Source organism: Cervus elaphus, chromosome 6 (genome assembly GCF_910594005.1).
Source record: "Cervus elaphus chromosome 6, mCerEla1.1, whole genome shotgun sequence".
In the NCBI taxonomy this organism is placed as follows: domain Eukaryota; kingdom Metazoa; phylum Chordata; class Mammalia; order Artiodactyla; family Cervidae; genus Cervus; species Cervus elaphus.
This window is the reverse complement of record NC_057820.1, coordinates 13,989,489-14,014,370: the sequence shown is the minus strand read 5'-3', so window position 1 is coordinate 14,014,370 and position 24,882 is coordinate 13,989,489. Positions and strand designations below refer to the sequence as shown.

Sequence of the window (24,882 nt, the reverse complement as noted above, 5' to 3'; positions counted from 1 at the left end):
GATGAAATAAACCCTTGATTCTGAGCTTTAGTGACCTCCAGGCATTTTACAAACTGGCAGTAAAGGGAGGCTTCTGTTACAACAGCAAGGTTGCAGCTCCAGTTCTAAACCCCAGGCTCCGCAAAGAGTAGCCCAGGGGGGAGAGGTGGGCGCAAGAATTTCATAGAGCTTGAGGGGCACACTGCCACGCCCATTCATTTACATATTATCTGTGGCTGTTTTTGCATCACAGAAGCAGAGTTGGGTAGCAGGAGGAGTTCTTATGGCCTGCCAAGCCTGAAATATTTCCTCTCTGGCCCTTTACAGAAATTGTCTGCTGACCGTGGTTTGGAGGGTTGCACTTGGGCTTGTTCACACAAGCACCGAAGGAAAAGCGGCTGGAGCCAGGAGGCTGCTAGAAGCAGCCCAAACTTCCCAGGCCCCCTCCCGCCCACACTCCCACAGCTGGGCCTTTCCTCTCCTGCTCCTGGAGCCTCCGCCCACACTGGTCCAGAGAAGCTGAGTGCCTGGCCCAAGGGAGTCTCCACATGGATTAAAGGCAGATTTGAGCGTGGAATCCTGGCTCCCTGGAAGCCAGTTCCGCTCTTGCCTGCAGTGTTAGGGTATGTTCCTTCTTACTAGTTCACTTACAAAGCACCTACTCCACACCAGGCCCTGTCCTCAACACATCACGTGCATCATCCTACTTATAGGAGGTAGACTGAGGATTTACAAGGAGAAACAATGATTTTTCATAAGAAATCTTGTAACTGAATAATTGGCTTCTGTGGTGGCTCAATGGTGAAGAATCCGCCTGCCAATGCAGGAGACGCAGGAGACACGGGTTCAATCCCTGGGTCGGGAAGATCCCCTGGAGGAGGAAATGGCAACCCACTCCAGTGTTCTTGCCTGGAAAATTCCATGGACAGAGGAGCCTGGCAGACTACAGACCATGGGACCACAGAGAGTCGGACATGGCTGAATGATTAAGCATACACACTACCTAGGAGGTAAGGTGTGGTGGTGATGGTTTAGGGGCTTCCCTGGTGGTTCAGCCAGTAAAGAATCTGCCTGCAGTGCAGGAGAAGGTTCAGTCTCTGGGTCGGGAAGATCCCCTGGAGAAGGAAATGGCAGCCCACTCCAGTCTTCTTGCCTGGGAAATCCCATGGACAGAGGACAGGGGTAAGGTATACCACTGTCATTGTGAATTGGGGAAACTGGAGCACAGGGAGGCTTGCACACACAGCTAGCAAGCAGACAGAGCCTGGATTCAGCCCCAGGTTGTCAGGCTGGGGCTGACATTCTTCCCTGTCTCCCAAGTCACAGCATACTGCATATTGTAGATTCTGGAGCTTAACTCTGTTGCTGTCCCCGGCTGGCCACCCTCTGCCTGGCCCTGAACAAGCGGCTTCTCCTTGCTGAGCCCCTGTTTACTCATCTACAGGAAGGGGATCTCACCCATAGGTGGAGAGGATAACGACAGACGCAGATGTGATGCCATCTGCTCAGGGCCAGACACGGGGCATCTCAGGTGGGCACCAAGTTGGTACAGACTGAAGTCTAGGGTATAAATGATTTTGCCTGCACTCAGATGACTGAAAACGGTCAGCCAATGTTTGTAACCTAAAAAGAAGGCCTTCTCTTGTGGCTGGGGGCAGGAGGAGAAGGGCACCTATAGAGCAGGGCAGTGGGGGGAAACCCAGCCCCATTTTAGGAAGCTCACTCTGGCTGAGGTTGGGGGGCTGATCAGGGGCAGGGAGCCCTCCTGAGGCAGAGACAGCCTGGGCTGAGGGCCAAAGCAGAGGGACCTCCAAATGGAGAAGCCAGGACAGGGAGACAGGCTGGAATTGATGAAGGAAGGAGTGGGCAGGGGATTCCAAACCTGCCCTGATTCCTGGCTCAGCATTTCAGGGCTAGAGCTGCTAAAACAGGGACCTGCAGGGAAAGAAGCAGTCTGGAATGGATGTTGAGGAAGATGTCTATGGTCCTGGCATGATGCCCATGTCTTTATTTCCCAACTTCCAGGAAGCAACCTGGGTGTCTGAGTTTCCTATAGATGGCATAACTTTTCACACACCATTTGGTTTAAAACAATAAAAATCTATTGTCTCAACAGTTCCAGAGGTCTGAAGTTTGCAAAATTAAGGTGTTATCAGGGCTGTGTTCCCCTGAGAGCTCCTGGAGAGGGTCCTTCCATGCTTCTCCCAGCTCCTGTAACCTCAGGCATCGCTCCAACCTCTGCCTCTGAGATGGTCTTCTCCTTTGGGTGTGTCTGCTTTTCCTTTTGTGTCTCTTATAAGGAACTTGTGATCAGATTTAGGGCCCACCCAGGTAATCTAGGAATACCCCCCCCACACACCATCTTGAGATCCTGAACTTAATCACGTGTACAAAGACCCTTTTTCCAAATAAATTCACATTCATAATCTCTGAGGGTTAGGACATGGATTTGTATTGGTGGGGTGGGGGGAACCATTCAACTTCCTACACTGGAGAGAATTACCTTGCACTCAGCCGAAGGGTGGGGACCAGAACTAGTCTACCTTCTGCCCTTATTCTCTCTGCGTGACCTGCTCCTCTCTCCACCTACCTGTGTCTGACAAACTTTCCTTGTAGGGAAAAATCATTCTTAGCTGCCAAAGTGTGACTGAAAGTGAAACAAAAGCCATCAGACACTTGGAGTACAATTAAATGGAAAAACAGAACATGAATAATTCATCCAGCTTTGCCAGGGGGAGGGGGGCTGGTAAATGAGTCTAATTATACTTCTTCCCGAGAGAGGTCAGTCCTGCCATGGAAAAAGCACTGCTTACACATGGGATTCATGCAGCTGATTCCAAAATAGGGCTAGGGGCAGCACCTTGGGGGTTAATCCTCAAAATGAAATGATGTTCCAGGGTCATACTCAACCCCTCATTTTGCAAATAGGGGAAAACATGGTTTACGGATGGAAATGATTTTTGCATATGGAACTGAACATTCCAGAGAGAGCTAAGACCCAGATACCTGGCCCAAGACCCCCAACTTCCAACCCAACACTGGTCTTGCCAATGTCAAGGCCACCATGTACGGTTGAGTGTCTCAAAGTCCACAGGCATGTGGCCACTTGGGTGGGAGTCCTAAAGGTGTGTTTGTGGTGTCTGTTTGGGACATTAATTACAGAGATACAGAGGCCTCCCCAGGGCTTCCCAGGTGGCACAGTGGTAAAGAATCTCCTGCAGTGCAGGAGACAAAAGAGATGCAGGTTCAGTCCCTGGGTTGGGAAGATCCCCTGGAGGAGGAAAATGGCAGACCACTCCAGTATTCCTGCCTGGAGAATCCCATGGACAGAGGAGCCTGGTGGGCTACAGTCCATGGGGTCACAGAGTCGGACACGACTGAGTGACTAAGCATACACACAGCAGCTTCTCCCCACCTGCTTCCCTAGTCAGGAGTCCATCTCCAGGCTCCTGCTCAGTAATGTGACCACACAGATTTAGCAGGGGCAGACCTACTCAATCATTCGCCCCTCACACACCCAATGGCCAGCAAGGAGCTGGACACCCACAAGCAGAGCCTTGTCCTCAAGCAGAGCCAGGGGTGGTGGAGAAGCCGTCCTGAGGCCAGGTGATGGTGGACCCGACTGGATTGCCACGCCCTGAAGGACACTGTGCTGTCCAAGGTGGCGGGGATGGCTGTGGACTCTAGGATTCAGAGGCACAGGTTGGCCATGAGCGTGCTCTTGTCTTCCTCCACCAGCATCACGTGGAAATAGGTCCTGTGTGTCACATCATCTTTCCCCAGCACCCACTGTATCCAGGCCTTTGTTTGAAACAACAAGAGATTCCCAGAGTGATACATGAGTTGTAAGAGCCGTGATTCAGGGCTGTTGGTGGGACCCAGGCATCAGGGACTCTGCCTCCTCAGCCCATAGGGCCCCGGTCCCTGTGGGTTCCCCCTCAGCCAGCTCTGGGTAGCTCTGGTTCAAGCATGTTCACTGTGGAGCCTGCAGGCCTGATCAAGTCCTGTGGACTCAAGCCATCATGGCCTTGATCAAAGTTCTAGTGAGTGTCTTCAGAAGGCTGGCCAAAGCTGAACATGGTTGTCATGAGGCCATCAGAAGGGCTGTTAAAGACAGGTGGGTCATGGGAAGCAGAAAGTGGGGAGCAGGGACTCTGATCAAGCAAAAGGCCACACTCCTTTGCTTGGCCTTGGCCCCTGTGTGAGTCTGAGGCCAGGATCTGGGAACCTGGGAGAGGAGACTTCAAGATACCACACTGCCTTCTCTCTGGCCACCAATGTCCACAGCCTCCCAGGTTAGAAAGTGTTTTATAAACCCCAGCTTCAGCCTCCATGAGCCAGAGACTTTAGACATCACATCTCTGCTCCTCTGTTGAGCTCGGTTCTAGACCATCCAGAACATCTGGAAAGGAGAGAGAATTTGGATGCTGATTCAATCAAGGGGGTCAGGTGACCCTGAAGTAACAATCAGAAAGTCTCAGAGATGACAGGAGCCCCCTCATCCTGCGAGTTGACCGCAGGTCACCTGAGGCTCACGGCCCGGCACGTGCTGGCTCTTGGAGCTTCGGCCTGGAAGTGATATGTGTCACTTGTCCCTTCTGTCCTCCATTCATTGACGAAAGCAACAAGTCATGATGACCTGAGTCCCCTCTGGTGGAGGGACAGCTCTCCCTGGGATGCTCAGAGGACCATCTGCAAGGCAAGCATCTTCACTTCCCGAGGAGGGAGGGAAACACGGTGAAAACCCGTGTCCCTTGACAACTGACACAACCAGGACTCGAACCCAACCTGTGTGCCCTAAGGACTGTATCTGTTTCTCCCAGCCCCTCTCTGGCTATTTTGTCCCGGGTCCTGCGGGAGAATCTGGTCCCTGTTTACAGAACGTCTGACAGGGGCTGTACTGATGTGCATGACATTTTGTAAACAACAGCACTTTTTCTCCAGACACCACTTGAAGTTCAGTAGGGAATTAAAGTGGCTGGGAGGAGGCACCGTCCTGTGGAAAGTCATCAGTGGGTGCTCAGACCCGCATGGACAGGGTTGCAGGTTGATGTTGATGGAATTCGCATCCTAGATGTCTTGGCTCTTTTTCTCTCTGAAACTTTAGTCTCACTTTTTCACAATTTAACCTCTGCTTCTTATTGAACCAGAAACCACAGTTTCCTAGGAAACCAATCCAGGCACTGACAGCATGCCTCCTTCTGTTTTGATGTGATTCTAAGTTTCTGGTTAATGGTATGCTTCTAGCAGGGAAGATTTGAGCGTTTGCACAGAGACCCTCCTTGGTGCCTCTGATTGCAACAGGTTCAACCATGTTTTCTGATGTTTTATAAACTGCTGTTTACAGAAGTCAGAAAATACCTCTTTCTTACTGAGAGAGGAAGCAGCCTGCGGTAGGTGGAAGAGGCAGGGCTGACAGCAGATGAATCTCAGAGTTTCAATTGGTATTTTCCAGACAATAAAAATAATAAGAGCAACTATGTGTCAGGCAGTTGTCAAGGGCTTTGCCTCTTCTCATCTCCACAGCAAATCTATGAGATTAGAACTGTTAGCCCATTTTATAGATGAGGAAACTGAGGCATCGGGAGCTGAGAAACTCACCCAGCCAGGAGGTGGCAGAGCTGGAATTCTCTGAATCCAGAGCCCACATGCATAGAAGAGGGAGGAGGGGGCTTTTCAGAGGGCTTTTCAGAAGGGGCTGCAGAGCTCCCACATGGCTGGGGAGAACAGAGATCAAGGGTTTCCCTGTCTGAGAGGAAAGTGCCTTCAGGGCCCAGTGACTAATAACATCTGAAGCAGGAAAGACAGAAAGAGGCCAGGGTATGTTAGGCCTTGGACGCTACATCCAGGGGATCCAATTTGCTGTTATAGGCAATGGAGGATGGACAGGAATCCAGCCTCACCACTTACTACTGAGTCATCATGGACTGGTTGTTTACTCTCTCTGAGCTCCAGCATATCAGCCAAGGATACTTCCTTTCCAAGCAACAAAATTCTTGGCCCTAAACAGAAAATGCTAGTTTCACTTCCTTACAGCCCTTCACAGGTGAGCAGGGCCAGGCTGTCTCCCTGTGAGCCAAACAAAGGCACCCTAGCCCAAGGGTCAGGCGGAGGGGGCCAGACAGGGCTCCCTGAGGCAGGCCACAGTGTATGCCTATAATAACAAAGCTCTGACAAACCTAGACAGCATATTAAAAAGCAGAGACGTTACTTTTCTGACAAAGGTCCGTACAGTCAAACCTATGGTTTTCCAGTAGTCATGTATGGGTGTGAGAGTTGGACCATAAAAAGGCTGACTGCTGAAGAATTGATGCTTTTGAACTGTGGTGTTGGAGAAGACTCTTGAGAGTCCCTTGGACTGCAAGGAGATCCAACCAGTCAGTCCTAAAGGAGATCAGTCCTGAATATTCATTGGAAAGACTGATGCTGAAACTTAAGCTCCAATACTTTGGCCACCTGATGCGAAGACCTGACTCACTGGAAAAGACCCTGATGCTGGGACAGACTGAAGGCAGGAGGAGAAGGGGATGACAGAGGAAGAGATGACTCAAAGGACATGAGTTTCAGCAAGCTCCAGGAGATGGTAAAGGACAGGGTAAGCCTGGCATGCTGCAGTCCAGGGGTCGCAAAGAGTTGGACACGACTGAGCGACTGAACAACAACAAAACAGAAAATGGATTTATTGGCTCACATATTTAACTATCCAGGGGTCAAGGCTTCAGGTGGATCCTGATCTAGGATTCTAAAGACACTGCCAGATCTCTCTCTCCATCCACTCCGTCTTTGGGGCTGTCTGCCCCACCCCCAGGCTCGGGTTTCCCCTTGTCATCGCTGCAGACACAATCCCTTCCTCTCCACACCACCCAGCCCTGCAGAGATGACAGAGCTGCACCCAGCATTCCCAGTATTTGAGCCTGGAGTCCTCTGCTGGCACATCTGGTGCCTTATGCCCATCCCTCATGGTGACGGGAGTGGGATGGAAGACACAGGTCAGAGCTGAAAGTCCAGAAGGGCGGAGAACCTCTTCCCCAGAGCAGAGTCTTGATGCTGTGGGCTGAAGGGCCTGGGTCTGGGGGCTGTGGAGGAGAGCCAACTCATACCGGTCCACTCAGATCAGACACAATGCAGAGTGATGGGAGAGAACTGAAGTTCTTCACCTGTTGTGTCCATGGTCCTGAACTCAATAAAGGCTCCTGGCCTTCTGATTGGCAACTGGGAGAGGAGGGGCAGAGGGGAGACGCCTCACGGGTTGCCCTGTGTGGGGTCTGGGCAGCTGATGGGCACCGGCTAGAGAGAGGGTACCAGTCAGGAAGGAGGCGGAGGTCCCGTCTTACGGGGACAGTGGATGGGCACCCACAAGGGGTGTTGGACAGGCAGGTCTGCAGCCTGGGGACTCTCTGGGGTCGGCTGTTTGTCCAGGAGTCTTGGCAATGGAGAGACAGCTCAGACTCGGGGTAGGCGGATGTGCCCAGGAGAGGTGTCTGGATTACCCCAGGGTCTCCGAGCAGGGGAAGGCAGAGCCGCGAGGACACCCTCCCATTGCCGCGCCTTCCTTGACCCGGCCGCCCAGACATCGTGGACATCAAACCAGCTAACATGGAGGACCTCACGGAGGTGATCACTGCGTCCGAGTTCCACCCGCATCACTGCAACCTCTTCGTCTACAGCAGCAGCAAGGGCTCCCTGCGCCTCTGTGACATGCGTGCGGCCGCCCTGTGTGACAAGCACTCCAAACGTAAGTGCGCATGCCCGCCAGCGCCCCAGCCGGCCATGGATGTGGGCGGGGCCTCCTGAGGTGGGTGGGTGGAACTTGGGGGTGTCCTGAATAGGCTGGGAGGGGGCCGTGGACTCAGTGCTTCTTTGGTGCTGCTGGCAGGGGACACCCGGTCCTGCCACCCACTGCCCCCACCCCAAGTCCCAGCAGAGATGAGGGCCAGGGAGTGAGCTGGGCACTGGAAGCCAAGAATGGACCACACTCAACTGTCACCTCCTCCAGGAAGCCTTCCTTGATCCCCACATTGGGCCAGGTCCCTCCTCCGTACCTCCCAGAATCCCAAAAGCTTTCTGCTCATGACTGCACACCGCGCAGAATTTCTATGCTATTCCACCTCCCCCAGCAGGCTGGGTCACCTCATACTGGAACCCCCCAGAGAGCAGCCTCGGGGTTGCCACAGAGGTGTCAGGGGATTCAGGGATGGAGGAGGTTCAATGGAACTTAATGTGATAACCAATCACCACAGAACAGCTCACACTGGACAGAGCCAGGCGCCCAGCCTCGCTGTCTACCGGCATTAGCTCATCTTGTCACATGAGCTGTCCCGGAGCCCTACATAGAAGGTGAAACAGGCTCCAGAGACGGGCCCGAGGTCACTCACACTGAAAAGTGGCAGGGTGGGACTTGAACCTGGGACCCTGGGCTACCCCGACTGGTGCTCCTCGCCCCCAGTCTGGGCTGCTTGGTGCTGGGATTGAGCTGGCGGCTGTCCACTAATGCGGTGCTCCCCAGAGGCACCTGAAGGCAGAGGGTCAGCCCACGACGTCCTCCCTGGATGACCTTGCAGGAGTAGCAGGGGGGCGGGAGCAGACGTGGCCCCGGTCAGGAGGGCGGGGAATCTAGTTCATCTCTGTATTCATCCCAGTGCCTCCAGCAGGATCTGGAAATGTTGAATGAATGAACGAACAAACAATGAATGAGTGGTGACCAGTTAGCCCCTGGAGGGCTTTATCAGTGTCTCGGTGAAGGAGGCAGAGGGCTGTTGGGAGGGACAGAGTTACTCTCTTCCCCCGGGGGCCTGGTTTCCCTGGGCAGCAGAGAGGACGGTGCTGCTCCAGCTCCCAGGGACTCAGACTCGGGACTCTCTGTAGCCTCCAGCTCCTTCTCCCTCCTTGGCCGAGTTCTGTCCCCTCGTCTCACCCCGTCACCCTTCTCTGAGTTCACCCACACTGCACACACTCTCCCAGCCTTCCTCACATTCACAGCCAGGTGGGATGTCCACTGTCCGGGTCTGTACTTAGTACTGGAGCCACTGACCCCCATCCAGAAGCCCCAGGGCTCTTCCAGCAGAGCTCATGCGTGGTCCTGGGAAAGGCCCCTCCCTGGGCACCAAGCCTTCTGAGGGCTGAGCTGTTGGCACTCAGGGTGGGGAGGACAGATCTCCCTCTGGGTGGAGCCGGGGCCATCAGGGCACTCATGTGCCACACGGCGGGCTGCCACGCTCTTGACACTGTCCCCGGGGTGCAGCAGGAACCAATGGACCGACAATAAACTCCTAACTAGGCGATATGATGCTGGGAGGCGGTGAGTGGTGTAAACAGCCACCAAGAAAGCAGAACACAGGGAGGATCATGTCAGCTGCACTGCTAGAGGCAGTTACAGTGGAACAGTCTCTCTGAGGCGCTGAGGGGGTGCCCCATGCGGAATCTTCTAGAAGAAGGACACGGCAGAGGCGAAGGCTCCGAGATGAGAAGGCACCTGTGTGGCCGGATGATGCTGTCTGTATAATGGAATATTGTTCAGACATTTAAAAAACTGACTTAGGAGGGGTTTAATGACATGGGGAAATGATTATGTTGGAAAATTCTATGGGGGCGAAAAGCAGGATAATGACTACTTCACCAAAAGAATGGAAACAGAAAATCATGGAAAGAAATAAGCCCAGAAATTGTTTCTGAATGTGGGTTCAGGAAGGAACAAATTTAGGGAGAATAGGGATGGTTTTGTGCTGCACCGCCCCCCCGCCACCCCCCGCTCTGCTTGAATGACGGTCTCCGTGGGCTGGATGTGGAAGTCAGAGACCCTCTTGGCTTCTGGAACTGTATCAGCTGGTTCCCTGGGATCTGAACAAGCAGCCGCCCACCAGGACAGCCGTCACTCATCCGTTTCCCAAGCCCAGGCACACACACAAAGATTCCGGGCACGTCATTGTCACACACTGGGTGGTGTAGATTTGCATGTGACTCAGCCCGCAAAGTCAAGTGCAAGAGCTGTAACTTTATTTCAGTGACTCAGCTCCATTGAATTTCTCACCCCCCTCTCCGGGGGCTGCAGTGAGCATTCATTAGGGCCACGGAGAATTCTGCATCTTCAGCAGGTTCCAGAAGGCTTTGACAGAGCCAAGGTATGAAGGGAGGGACATGGCACCATCCTGACCCCCTGAGGCTTTTTCAGTGCCTGGTGACATTGAGGGCAGGAAATTTCCTTGCTGAGGATGGATGCAAAAATTCTGTTTTAGGCATAAATGATCAGAGATGAAGTTGGCCTTTAATTTTCTTTGCCTGCAGTCTTTGTCCAGTTTTATTAAGAGGATTGTTCTCTTGTAAAATAAGCTGGCCGCTTTCTCTCTTTTTTCCCCTAGAATAGTTAGTATAATATATCTGCTCCTTGAAGTCTTAGTAAAACTCACATGTAGATCCTTTTTGTTTATTGGTTTATATGGGTTTTCTAAGGGAATTAATTTGGTATTAAAATGCATTTTTCTAGAATTTTCTTTTCATTCTCAAACTCCATATTCTGCACAGAAACTTTCTCCTTAATGCCAGTGACAGGATTGTTCACTAGGCCCTGGACAATACTTTGCAGCTTCTGTCTTCCTTTCTTCATCTCATTTGCCACAAGTCCTGAGTCGAGGAAATACCTGCCCTACTGTCTGCATTCTCCAGATGGCGTATGTTCTTAGTTCTCCTGAGAAATTAAGCAAGCAGATGATTGCCAATTTGGCTGTTATTTTTAATCAGAACAAATGGCTGTTATTGGAGCCAAATCTTGTTTTAAAGAGACTTGGAGGCTAGGACCTGTTCTTTACATCTCACTTCTACCCATTTAGTTACTATTCAAAACTCAGGGGATGGCTGATCGTGACATCCCAGAGATGAATGGTCCAGGCATCATTTTCCCAGTGGGTAAGACTGTGATTTTCTGTTCACTGAAGGAAGGGCATCCCAGATCACAAGTGGATCACGTGTTGACTTCTGTCATTGGGCAGATGAGGAAACCGAGGCTCAGAGAAACAGTGGCTTCCCCAGGCCCCTCCCCATCATCAGGGGCAGAGCCAAGGGGCACAGGCTGCTGCCCAACCCACAGATTCCTGTCCTTCTCCATTGCACTAGAAAGCTGGGTCTTTTGTCTGCTAGTCATAATGACAGCGTAACCATGGAAACAACTGTGCTTGAATCCTCAAAATAGACAGTCACTTCTGCTTTTCACAGCACAGAGTCTGCCAAAAGGAAGGGCCGTGCCAACAGAAACGAAGATTCCCTAGAATAGGCGGTAATGACAGTCACTACCCCCGGTGGGCCCCCTACTCCACGCCAGCCCAGTACTGGGTGAAGCAGGAACCACAGATGACATTGGTCCAGGGCTTGCTACACATCAGGTGCTGCTCAACGTTTACATCTCACTAAGTCCTGAGAGCTGCGCTATGATGCAAGTCCTCGATTATTCGAGGAATAATTTTATAGATGAGGAAACCAAGTGTATTGGTTTCCCGTGGCTGCTATAATGAATTGCCATGAACTCAGTAGCTTAAAACAACATGAATATATTCTTTGACAGTTCTAAAGGGCAGAGGTCCAAAATCCAGTGTTGTCAGGCCTGCATTCCTTCCAGAGACTTCAGGGGAGAATCGGTCTCTTTATCTTTTCCAGCTTCTAGAGGTCACCTATGATCCTTGGCTCGTGGCCCCTTCCATCTTCAAAATGCATCACTCCAAGCCCCGCTTCCATCCTGTCATCTCTTCTGCCTTTGACGGTCCTCCTTTCCTCTTATGATTACCAGTGGGCCGGCCCACCCAAGAGAGCCCAGGATAGTCTCTGCAACTAGAGATCCTAAACTTGTATATGCAAAGCCTTTTGTCATGTTAGGTAACACACACACAGGTCCCAGGGATGAGGATATGGCCATCTTTGAGGACTATTATTATTCATCACAGCTGTTATTGTTTATCTGAGAGGCACAGAGAGGTTAAGACATTCCCCTAAGGTCACACAGCTAAGCAGAGCCTATTAGAGGCTCCAGAAGTCTCATGCCTATCAGCCTGTGTGCTTTCTCACTTACTCTTCACAGAAACCTTGAGAACAAAGAAAGCTTATGGGAGTTAGGGGTGAACCAGGTTCTTTTAAAGGGTCTGGATGGGGTAGATTCTCAGAACTCACCCCTGCTAATGGATCTGGGGTGGGAAGACCAGACTCTTCTGCTGGGGAGGCTCCTGATGTCTGGGGACAAGTGAGGGCAGAGCCCCCTGCAGAGGGCACAGCCAAGTGCAAAGGCCCTGCAGCTGGATCCTGAGGCCCACGTGGGAGGAGCGGAGTCAGGGAAGGTGGGGGTGAGGGCAGAAGTGCATGGAGTGAGGAGGGGCCGCGTGAAGAGGGCTTTCCAGACCTCGGTGGGGTGCTCTGGGTTTACTCTGAAAGCACAGGGACCACGGGCGCTTTGGCCTGGCTGTGATTTAACAGGATCCATGGCCCACCCCCTTGCTGATCCTGGAGCCCAAGGTAGGACTCACCTGGACACACGTGTTCATCTTTCAAGTGGATGTTCTCATAACATTAGAGCAGAGGAGGGACCCGTTGCTAGGGCAGCCAGGAGCGTGGACCGGGCAGGACCCATCTGTTCCTTCAGGGCGGTCTCCTCCCGGGCTCTCCACCTCTGCAGCCCTGCAGCCCCGCAGCCCCACCTCTGTCCGTCCGTGTTTCTTTCCAGGGTCTCACTGCCCTGCACCATTGTCCCAGAGCGTGTGGCTCAAGCCAGGGCCATTCTTCCATCAGCCCTGAAGCTCCCTTCCTCCCAGTCCCACTTGGTCAGTTCTGCCTGCTCAGTTAACCCCCCACCTCCCCATCCCTGCCCAGAGAAGACCATCCACAGGCTGACAAGAGCTCACAGCCCCACGGGGTAAACAGGTTATCCTCAATGATATCCTCACTGATGCCATACAAGAGGGTACCCCTGGGCTGTGCAGGCAACAACAGGGAGCATTTGATTTCTTTGGCAAACAGCTGGACAAGCTGCACGGAGAACAGGATATTTGAGTTGGGGTTCTGAAGAATGTATAGGAGTTGGTAGGAGAGACAGGTAGGAAAGGAAAAAGCAAAAACAATGGGAAAAACAACTCTTTTATTGAGCAGCTACTCAAGGACCTCACTGGGCCAGGTGCTTCCAGGTGTTACCTCTGGAGGTCTCACCATGATTGCCCTCCAGGTGAGGAAACTTGGGCTCAGAGAAGTTAAGGGGCTTGCTTGAAGTTGCACAGAGCTTGGCTCCACTCTGCTGCCTGGTATATGGCAGGGCAAGGACTGGGATAAGGCGAGTGAGATGCCTAAGTTGGACCATGGAAGGAGACATTCATTTCAGGCGACCCCAAGAGTGAGCTGCTCAATGTGGAGCCTGCCCTCGGGGTCTGCTTGCCTCACCCTATTCCAGGCCCTGGGACCCTGGTGGGGAAGGGGGTCAGCGTGTGGCTGCAGGAGGGGATTTTGGGTTTATGAGGCTGCAGCAGCAGGGCCCGATTAGGAGCTTGTGGGAGCTTGAACCTTGGACCTGTGGGCGCTGGGAGCCACAGAGGACTTTAAGCAGAAGAAGGACACATCGGAGTTTGTACGAGGCAGGCCCCCATCTCAGGCTTCAGTTCCCTTTTCTTGCACCCCAGGTGCTTCAGAACCTCCCCAGGGTCCCTTTCTTCACTCAGGCAAGCGTGACAGGGAGGGGGCTCCTCACCCCTTCCCCTCGTGGGACACCCAGAGAGGAGGGCGTGGTTGTCAGGGAACCAGCTAGGCCACAGGAGCCTTCATTATGCAAAATTAGTTTTTCTAATAAGGCATGGGTGTCTGCTGTTTCAGAGCCTCCCAACTTTAAAATAATCAGGGCAGGGGAGAGAAGGTGGGATGGAGCCCGCCACGCTCTGGGATGCACTTCTTTAAACTCTTGGTGGCAATAATTACTGCAAAATGTCCTTAGTGATTCTGTCAATCAGAAGGGAGATCCCCTTGTCTCATATTAATGCCCTGGGGGTGTTCAGGCTGTGGGGGCGGGGGTGGGGATCGATACAGAAGATTCTGCAGTCTTTGGACAAAAAAAAAAAAAAAAAAAAATAGTTGTATTGAAAATTTCAGCCCAACTCAGTGCTCTTTGGTGACGTAAATGTGAAGGAAATCCAAAAAAGAGGGGATATGTGTATACTATAGCTGATTCACTTTGTTGTACAACAGAAACTCACACAACGTTGTAAAGCAACTGTACTCCAATAAGAACGAATTTTAAAAACACATGAAAATAACAGCCACAAAACAATGTCATAGAAATGTTTGAAAGAAAGCTGAGAACTTCTCCGTATAACTTTTTTCAGGCTTGTTCATGTCCCTTCCCACTAATCTTTCTCAGTTCTGGTGCTTTTGTGCTTAAAACAAACCTGCAGAAATGCGCACAGACAGCCAGACCTGAGGTTGCCATGGCTGTTGGGCGCTTCTGTTTTCACCTATGGATTCGATCATCTTCTCAGCCTTTGACCTTTGTGGCTTCCAGCTCCTTAAAGATGACAGAAGACACAGCCATTGCTCTGTGACATCCAGTACGGATGCTCCTCTGTGATTCTGGCCCTCGTAGGTCTACTGAACTCCCACAAGGCGTGCTGGGAGCTCTGTAAGGTTCAGAGTGCAGTGAGCTGGACCAGACCTAGTGGTTTGGGTGGAGGCCAGAGGGGACCACTGAGGCAGGCAAGGGGTACAAAGTCGGGGTGCAAGAGACAGACCCCACTTTATGCTTTTTATGTATTTTAAAATTTTATTTTATTTTTAATTGGAGGATAATTACTTTACAATATTGTGATGGTTCCTATTATACATCAACATGACCGAGCCACAGGCATACATACACATGTCCTCCCTCTTAAACCTCCCTCTCACTTCCTTCCCCATCCCACCCCTCTAGGTTGTCACAGAGCACTGGCTTGGGTTCCTTGCATCATCCAGCAAACTTCTGGTGGCTCACCATTTTACATATGGTAGTGTTCATGCTAAGTCACCTCAGTCGTGTCCGACTCTTTGAGACCCTATGCACCATAGCCCGCCAGGTTCCTCTGTCCAAGGGATTTCCCAGGCAAGAATACTGGAGTGGGTTGCCATTTCCTTCTCCAGGGGATCTTCTTGACCCAGGGATCAAACCCGGGTCTCTTTATGTCTTCTGCATTGGCAGATGAGTTCTTTACCACTAGCACCACCTGGGAAGCCCAATGTATATGTTTCAATATTACTCTCTGTGCTTTTCTATCTTACCTTCTGTCTGATCCCTAGCAGCAGAGATGCCAATTCAATTGAGAAAGAATTCCTGCCACATACCTGGGGAAGTGCAGGGTGCCACCCAGGTCCCTGGTGAGAGTTTGGGGTACATCTTCTTTCAATCCCTCTGCCCCATTTCCCCCAAATATTAGGTCCATATCCCTGTTCATTAAAGACAATACAGAATCTCACTGCTTTACTTTAAGTAGGAAATCAAGTATTGAATTTTTTTTTCTTTACTCCAGGCATCTGAGAGAAGAGGGAAATGTCATTGATTTAATTTGGGGCTTAACAAAGAAACATTATGAATGCTGGTATCTGCAGAAATAAAGGTGTCAGTGTAATTACTATTACCAGGTACAAAACACAATTTTGTGAGATGACCAATCAGAATTCAGAGGTTTTAGAGGCTAAAGGTGACCCATCAGAAGGCCTCCTCACCACCGCAGGGAGCAAAATCCTGGAGAAACCCACAGCTCACCTTGCCCGCCCTCTCTCCAAGCCCTGCTGTGTCTTCCCATTGCCCACAGGATGATGCCCTTCCCCTGGTTTACAGTTCCTGGCTCACACCTTTCTCAGCTTCCATGACCTTCAGCTCATCGCTGCCCCAGGGCCTTTGCACATGATATAACTTCTGCCTGGAGTTCTCCTCCCTGGTATCTCACTTCATTCACATCTATGCTCAGATGTTCTCTCCCATAGAGGCCCCGTCCATCCAAATCACCAGCCACCTGTTCTCCCTGTCTCCTCACTTGCTTTGTCTTTCTTCCCAGCACTCACCACTCCCCCACAGTATTGCATGTCACTGAGCTATACTGTCTGTCTCTGGGAGGAGAATGGGGGCCCCAGTAGAGTGGCGGCCTTGCTCAATGCAGCATCCCAGGCCCGCAAACAGTACCTGGCAGTGGTGGGCGCTCAGCATGGAATGGCTCACTGAGAGAACGAATGCTTGACTGCGGGTGTGAGCATGTGAGACCATCAGATTGGCCTTGAAATGTTCCCAGCCACCCTGCAGGAGCTGTAATTCTGGGAAAGGCAGGAGCGGTGTCGACCTTGGACAAGTGGGAAACTGGGTTCTCGGATGGGGTGTAAGGGGCTGGGACAGACTGGGCAATTGGCATATAGGATGTCCCCAGTAGGTGGGGCTCTCTAATGAGCCTCTGGGGACACATGATCAGCTTTCTGCTCCCTGTTTGAAGCCTGGAGGCTCATAGCAAGCCAGCAGGCAGGACAGTCACTCAGCTGGTGCCGTGGGGACAGCTGGACAGGTCGTCAAATGCTTGAGTCCTTCTAGACTGACTGTAAATGGCTGCCCACTGACCGCCCCATCCTCTCCCCTGAGCCGGAGCCATCCATGGCTCGGGTCCTAATTGGTCATCAGGGACCCTAATGTCCGTCCTGCTGCAGGCCAGGCCACTACAGGGTCTGATTGGCCAGTGAGGGTGTTGGTCAGTGAACTGGTGGGACAGCCAGCAACAGACGTGAGCCTGGAAGAGCTCGTCCCACTGCACAGGGACCTGTGTGTATCAGGAAGCCCTGGTTATGGAGGCGGCAGGGGGGGGGACACTGCTTGGGGACCCCGCTCTGGGGTGTCTGGTAGGGGCAGGAAGCTCTAGCCTTCAGGGGCCAGGAAAGCAACGTCCTGTGTGGAGCAGTGGGCCTGCCGTAATGGGAGGTGGGAGGCCAACGGGACTCACAGGTTGTACCTGTGGCGGCGAGATCTGATTTTGCTGCAACCCCATGACAGCCGAACAACACACCTCAGAGTGGGATTCGGTCATGTGTGCCCAGCACACCAGGAGCAGAGGCCCCTGAGCCAGTTAGAACCGCAGAGGGTGCCCCACCTGGTCCAGAGCGTGGTCCAGAGTGTGGTCCAGCGCCTTCAAGGATGCTCGAGGCCTTGCGGGCCTGGAGTTCAGAATCGCCAGCAGGAGGCAGCAGAGAGCAGCAAGTGAGCGCCGCCACTCCACCACTTCCAGCTCTGAGACCTCCAGCATGGCTTTTAACCATCCATGCCTCCGTTCCTTTGGCTATAAGATGGGAATATTAATGGCACCGACCTGACATTTTTATTGGGGGGTTCAGTTCAGTTCAGTCGCTCAGTCGTGTGTGACTCTTTGCGACCTCATGGCCTGCAGCACACCAGGCTTCCCTGTCCATCACCAACTGCTGGAGTTTACTCAAACTCATGTCCCTCGAGTCGGTAATGCCATCCAACCATCTCATCCTCTGTCGTCCCCTTCTCCTCCTGCCTTCAATCTTTCCCAGCATCAGGACCTTTTCCAATGAGTCAGTTCTTCGCATCAGGTGGCCAAAGTGTTGGGGGATTAGATAAGGTCATGTTCGGGAAAGTTCAGTGCAGAATCTGGCTCAGAGTAGATACTCCATAAATGTTGTTCCAAGAGCTGGTTCTTCCCCCTTTGGAGGATTCATTCGGGCCTGTGCCTGCCGGTATTTAGCTATAGGTTTGATGAGTGAATAAACGACTGCATGACCCCAGGGTGGAAGTGGAGCCATCTGTTGTTCGAATCTCACAGGTGGGAGCAGCCCAGTGACCTGGTTGTTTCTGTCTCTGCAGTATTTGAAGAGCCGGAGGATCCCAGTAACCGCTCCTTCTTCTCCGAAATCATTTCCTCCGTGTCAGACGTGAAGTTCAGCCACAGCGGCCGGTACATGCTCACCCGCGATTACCTCACGGTCAAGGTCTGGGACCTGAACATGGAGGCGCGGCCCATAGAGACCTACCAGGTGGGCGCCGCAACCCGCAAAACCTGGGGGCCCATCTGTGGGTGGGGGACCCCCAGCCTTCCCCTGTGCCTTTGCACAGAGGGGCTCTCCCAGCTATCGGTGGCTTTTCATCAGCCCATTTTGCAGGTGAAGACTCTGAGGCTCAAGAGATCAGGCAGCTCATCTCATGTAGCTCAGCCCAGGGGCAAGCTCAACCTTGCCTCATGGGGGCGCTGTGGGTCCTCTGTTTGCTGGCTCCTGCTGGGAGGTAGGGCTGTGACTAGGCCTTCAGTTTAGGCCCCAGGAGACAAAGATGAACCTCACACTGGGCTCAATTTGAGGGTGCAGATGACAGCTTCCCTCCCATGGAGCCAGTGTCTGCAGTCCTACCATTAAGGCAAGCTAAGCACTGCCCTTTCCCAGGGAGCATCCCTAGCTGGTGATGCCATGGTGAAATGGGAGCTTGGTACATTTCTAAATCCTCAGGGCAGGCTTTTTCAGCCAGGCCTATAGGATGAAGGCTGGAACACCTGCCTGGAATGTTGTTTATTATTTTTCTATCATGATTCATCCATATATGAGGGGATGGAAGACAAAATTCATGTGATGTTACAATTTGGTAAGAATACAGGACTGTTTTAAAGCTGTTTTAAAGCTGCTCCAGTTATGTCTCTAGCTGGGGCAATCTGGGAGGCTTCTTGGAGGAGGTGACATTTGTTCTGAACCTTGTAGGAATCGGTCATGCAGGTAAGAGTGGGAAAACACCCCATTAGAAGACCCAGCCAAATTCTCACAGTGTCACCAAGTATTAGGTGCACACAGGGAGCTGCATACACTTGTCACCTCTGTTCCTTACTGCCCCCGTGAAGAGGGCGCCATGGCCCCCTTTGCAGGAAGGAACCTGGGGTGCTGAGAGGTGATGATATGGGGAGCTGCCTCACAGCTGGGCAGTGACAGACTCAGAGCTCAGATGGGAGCCCTACAGCCCCCTTCCCTGTCCTCCGTCCTGCCAAGGCCTGGGGTACAGCATGTCCAGAGAGAGGGAGGGCCCCCCTGGGAAGGGGCACAGAGCTGAGAGGGGAGGATTGGGGTTCAGAGTCTGATCTTGGACATGTACGCTCCTGGCAGCCCCATGCCCACAACAATGTCTCGGAAGGTCCTGGTGCACCGCCCCCCCAGCTTCCTCAGGACAATGGAGTCATGAAAGGGCTCCTTTGTTAGCCACGTGTGTTTACCAGAAGTCCTGCCACTCCCTCCAGTTCTGACCCAGGCAGGGCCTCCTGCTCCCATGGCACAACCCAGGAATGGATCAGCTCCTCCTCTGACCCTCAGGAGTGGCAAGGGCCAAAGATTGGATCAGGAATGACATAAACCCTGCTCAGGCCTGTGGGGATGACTGTCTGATGCCTTCCTAGAGCCTGTCTAGGGACATGACTGTTCCAACCCCCTTAGCACCGCCGCCCCCCCTCCACCAGCCTTTCATGTCTCTAGAGTCAGCAAAGGCCCACAGACCCTGAAACTAGATGTTGAATATGAGCATTTTGGCGGGGGAGGGCCCAGAGCCTTCAGATTCTCAAAGCACATGAGGACCCAATAAAGCAGGAGAATCACTGCTCTAAAGGACAAGGCCCAAAGCTGGTTGCTTGGCTTCTGGCCCCAATGACCTCTTGATTCTAAAATAGTAATAGCTACATAAAACCAACATAGTAGCTAATATTTTTAGTTGTTGTGCACTAGAAATTGTGTATTGCAGATTTGTATTTGGCTGACTTACACTACTGAATAGATAAGAGCTTTTCTCTCTTTACGAGAAGTTGGGGTGTCCCAGAAAACTGAGTGGCTTCGAGACCCATTCAGTGTCCCAACAGCTAATTTGGTGATTTAGTTCCCCATCATTTGCATGTTGGTTTTCTACCTTCCTGAGTGATACCTCATGGTGGGAAAATGGCTGCCACAACTCCAGGAACTATGCCAATCTTCCAGGCAGGAAATAAGAGGACATGTGAAAGGCTGTGCTGGTTGGATCTGTGGCATATTTTATCAGGAACACAAAAGCTTTCCCAGAACACTCCTCAGAAGACCTGTTATAACTCATTGGCTAGGATGAGCCCATGACCAGACTGGTAAAATTAGTAGTTTTATGGCCTCTGTGGTTGAAGAAGGCAGGGAGAAAGGGGTGTTGAGCCAGCCAGCCCTCAGCACGTGCTGCACTGATCTAAGACCTTGGCACACTTTCCTCTTCTAAGCCTCCCAGCTTCCCTGGGAGGTGGGGACGGTGTTCTCTCGATCCCATTTCATTTGGAGAAAACTGAGTTAAATGGCATATCTGTGGTGGTAGAGTAGCAAGCAACAGACCTTAGATCGGTGCTCACATCTTCCTTACACCAGAGTCCACACCCTTCCTCACCCTGCCACCAGAGGGCAGGAGGCACTCTGTGCAGGAGACGACAGCACGTGTGTTTGGACGAGGGCATCAGTGAGCCTGCCTTGACTGCATGGAGCTCACACAAACATGCAACCTGGAGGGGTGAACATGAGCACCTTACAACCTGTGGCCGGGAATGAGGTCAGGCCTCATTTATCCCATTCATCTTAGTCGTTACATTTAGTCATTTAGTCTGGGCTCAGAGGGAGGGTGAGAGCCACCACCTCACCCTCCAGGGTCCCAGACGACAGGAACACAGTGAACCTGAGCTTAGCGTGGCCATGGGTCAGGAGACCCCAGGCCACAGACACACCACAGGAGAGGCACCGAGGGCTCTTAAGGAAGCAGAGTGGAGAAAGGGGAACGGCTGGGGGAGGGACCCCGCTATTTCTTTCAGACATGTGGCCCACCTGGGGAGCCCAGCCACACCATCTCCAGTTGCCTCTAATACCAGTTGTTTATTTTTTAAAACTGTATTGAGGTCCTGTGATACGCCAGGCCCTCTGCACCCCACTGGGAAGTTGTTGGGGAATGAGACAAATAGATCTTGCCGGAGGGCCATCCATTCCAGCAGGGAAGATGGCCAGAAACCAAGCAAACAGACAGATGGAATAATCACAGGCTTCCCAAAGGATGACAAATAAACCAGAGGCTGAGGCAGAGGAAACAGGGGCGCTGAAGCCTAGGAGAAATAAGGGCATGAGCCCTCTGCAGGGAGGGTGTTCCGGAGGCGGGAACAGCAGGTGCCAAGGCCCTGAGGCAGGAATGTGGTTAGTGCATGCAAGGAATGGTGAGGAGCCGGCTGGAGCAGAGTTAACTACGGAGGGAAGACAAGCCTGAGGTCAGAGAGGTGCCCAGGGGGACTTGTGTGCCCTGGAGGGCTTTCAGTAGAGGCGTGACATGGTCCAGCTTAGTTTCCAAGGAATCCCCCTCACTGCCTATAAGACAGATCGGGGCTGGGGGGTGTGGAGAGCAGACACAGAGCTACCAGGAGAGTTTTTGCAGTAAGCTGGGTTGGGGTGCTTGGAGCAGGCTGGCAGCATAGGACGGATGTGGTGAGAAGGAACTGGCCCTGGATCACTTTGAATTCTGGACAAGCTGAATGTAGGTATGAGAGATAAGGAAAAACGTGGTCATTTATAGCCTTGTACCAGTGGAAGGATGCGGGATAGAAGGACGACCAGGGCTCAGCCATGCTCAGCCTTGAGGGGTCTCTGCCCCGTCCTTTTGGGCTGCTAGACAGTCCAGTGTGAGCTTCTGGGAGAGAGGTCCTGGCTGGAGAGAAACATCTGAGTGATGTCAGCCTAGGGACAGGATTTAAAACAAGAGCTAGGTCGGATGGGAAGAGAAGGGCGGGAGAGCAAGCTTTGTGGGCGGGGCGGGCAGGGAACCTTCTCTGGGGAGGGGTGTGTTGGCCAAGGCCTGAGGAAGTCTTGAGTTAAGAACCTTCCAGTCTGTCAGAAAAAGCCAATATTGAAAAGCAATTATCCTTCAATTAAAAATAAATAAATAAAAGCTGCCTGAAAATAACAAAATCACAATCATGAAAAAATAAAAAAGAATTAAAATCGATTCTCAGACCTAAAAAAGAAAAAAACCTCCAGGCTGTGGGGTCAACATAAACAGAAAGTCAGGGCAAGAGCCTCAGGTGCCCCACGGAAAGAGTCAGAGAGGGATGTGTAGCCTGGGGAAATCCAGGGAGGCTGTCAGAGGAGGCATTTGGTGTGCTTAGCTGCTCAGTCGTGTCCGACTCTCTGCAACCCTGTGGACTGTAGCCTGCCCGGCTTCTCTGTCCATGGGATTCTCCGGGCAAGAATAACTAGAGTGGATAGCCATTCCCTTCTCCAGGGGATCTTCTAAGACCCAGGGATTGAACCCATGCCTCTAGCATCTCCTGCATTGGCGGGGGTGGGGTGGGGGGTGGTTCTTTACCACTATTACCACCTGGGAAGCCCTGCTGGAGGAAGAGACCTCCTCTAAAGCTGAGTTTTTTTAAGATGAATAAGAGATACCCAGACAGAAGTGGATGAAAACCTGCTTTTTCTTCCCCCCTCCACCATCACTGCCTAGCAGGAGTTGGACATTTCTCTCCATCCCTCTGTAGTTAACTGGGGTCACAGATAGCTACCTGGTGCTTTGCCCTGCCTCCGTCTCCTGGAATCCTCACACTCTTCTCCAGGGGTGGGGGTCTCATGACCCACTTTCCAGACAGGAAACCTGAGGCTCCAGGCAGCTAAGTGACTCCAGTGGGTCATGAAGATGCACAGAGCCAGGAGTTGAGGCTTCATGTTACCCATTTACCCGCCCCTCCCCCACACAGGTGACTCAGTGGTAACAGAACCCGCCTGCCAATGTAGGAGACTCAAGAGACATGGGTTCCATCCCTGGATCCGGAAGATACCCCGCAGTAGGAAATGGAACCCCCACCAGTATTCTTGCCTGGAAAATTCCATGGACAGAGGAGCCTGGTGGGCTGCAGTCTATGGGGTCAGCAAGAGTTGGACATGACTCAGCACATATGCACTCCCCCCACCCAGAGGCCAGGGCCATGTCCCTGCAGACAGCCGGCACCCAGGAGGCCCCGTGGGTACAGAGCTTGAGGAATCCGGTCACCAACTCTCCTGTGGTGTCACGTTACCCTGGGAGAGGATCCTGGTCTTCCACTTGTAAGCTGTGTGACTTCAGGCCAGTTACTTAACCTCTCTGAGCCTCAGTGCCTCATCTATAAACAGGACAGATAGCACCTACTGCGATCACAATTGAGAGACCTGTGTGAATGTCCCCTTTTTCTCCATGATGGTCACCAATGTGCTCACAGTGACCACTGTCCTCTAAAGACAAGACCCTATACCCATCACTTACATTTGATCCCAGAACAGCCCATGAGGTGTGTGCTCTTATCACTTTAAGGAGGAACAGACCTCAGAGAGAAGTCACTGTCTAGGGTCACACAGCCAGGGAGGGGCAGAGCCAGGATGTGGTTCCCTTCATCACTGTGACTGTCCCCTGTCTGGCCACAGCTCAGGGGTTGGCCATGTGCCAGGCTGTGGACCCTTGCCAGTGATCAGGGCTGAGTCAGGAGTGCCATCCAGACCCCAGAGGGCACAGCCCTGCTCAGTGAGACCCTTCTCATGGAGGGGGAACCAGGACTCTCCAGGCACCCCCTTAACTCACCCCATCATCCCCTTCTTTCACCAGGTCCACGATTACCTTCGGAGCAAACTCTGTTCCCTGTACGAGAACGACTGCATTTTTGACAAGTTCGAATGCGCCTGGAATGGGAGTGACAGGTAACCTCAGACCTTGGACCTTGGCCCTGCGGGCCCGGTTGCTGATCTGGCTTGGGGGGTTGGGGGGACCAGAATTCCCTGTTATCCAGCCAAAGGAATCAAGGTGTTCCAAGGAGCCCCAACCTTTCTTGTAAGCAGGCTCAAGCTCTCAACTCTCAAGTTCAAGGATGGAAATGAAACTTCACATTCTGAAACATCCGTTTGGAGCCCCATTCTCCTGAACGGTAGTGGAAGCATCTCCAGACAGTTCTGGGTGCCTCACCACGCAGCCTCTTCCCCAGGTTGTCAAGAGTGAGGGGTATATCAGTGCCAGGTCCCCCGAGGGGCAGAAGGCTTTAGCCACCGGTCTACACCCGCCTCCAGCTATTATGGCTTCTGCTTCCTGCCCACAGGGGCTCCAGAGAGTGTTTCCAGCTGCTGCATCTTCTGGGACTAGGGGGCTTCCACAGGTATACCTGCCCCTCACAGCCCTGCCCACCCGGGAAATGGACCTGAGCCTGACTTGAGCTCCTGTTTCCCCATCACCTGGCTCAGCCCAGGGCGAGCGTGGACAGGACAGGGAAGGTCCGCAGCAGGGACTCGGGGAACCAGACCACACGGGGATGAAAACCACACTGGGCCGGGACGTCAGCACGTCACAGGTCACACTTCACAACCAGAGCAGGGCTGTGATGGGTGAGGAGGGGCAGAGTGCAAGCTGGCAGTGGGCTCCATCAGTCCCAAGCGTCCGGCCATAAGAAGGCTGGGCTCTAAGTGTGGCTGGCATCGCCGTGGTCCTATGAGAACCTCTGTGCTGTGAGGCCGTGTGGCTATGAGCACAGGCCCCCTGCGACCATCGGGGAAGGCGGGTGGGGGGAGTGGCAGGACCACAGGGACAAGACCTGAAGGGCACCCCTAGGAGCAGGCTGGCCCCAAGTGGGACCAAGCTGCTGTGTCCGAGGGTGGGGGACCCCCTGGGCTGCTGCCAACATCCTCGGGTTCACTTGGCTGAGGGGTCTCCACATGGACAGTGCTCTCATAGGGACTGGGAAGGTGGGCACAGGGGGGTCCACTGAAGGATGCTCAGAAAAGCAGGTGGAGGCCCTGGCCTGGGACTGGACTGATGCAGCTGGGTCAGAGGGACACGGCGCTCCCTCTGGGGGCCTGCAGCTGGGCTGACACATTGAGGGTCCCCCAGTGAACACCGGCAGCAGGTCT

General features: G+C 52.7%; 1 protein-coding gene across 2 annotated transcripts in view; it reads left to right on the top strand.

Annotated features, from left to right (window-relative positions):
- The window catches only part of PPP2R2C (protein phosphatase 2 regulatory subunit Bgamma), a 161,476-nt gene that overhangs the window by 121,814 nt on the left and 14,780 nt on the right, over nucleotides 1-24,882 (top strand). For both annotated transcript variants that reach the window (XM_043906227.1, XM_043906228.1), the window contains exons 6-8: nucleotides 7,550-7,714; nucleotides 17,822-17,991; nucleotides 23,594-23,685. In XM_043906227.1, the coding sequence (XP_043762162.1) occupies nucleotides 7,550-7,714; nucleotides 17,822-17,991; nucleotides 23,594-23,685 (427 nt within the window). The remainder of the gene's footprint in view (nucleotides 1-7,549; nucleotides 7,715-17,821; nucleotides 17,992-23,593; nucleotides 23,686-24,882) is intronic.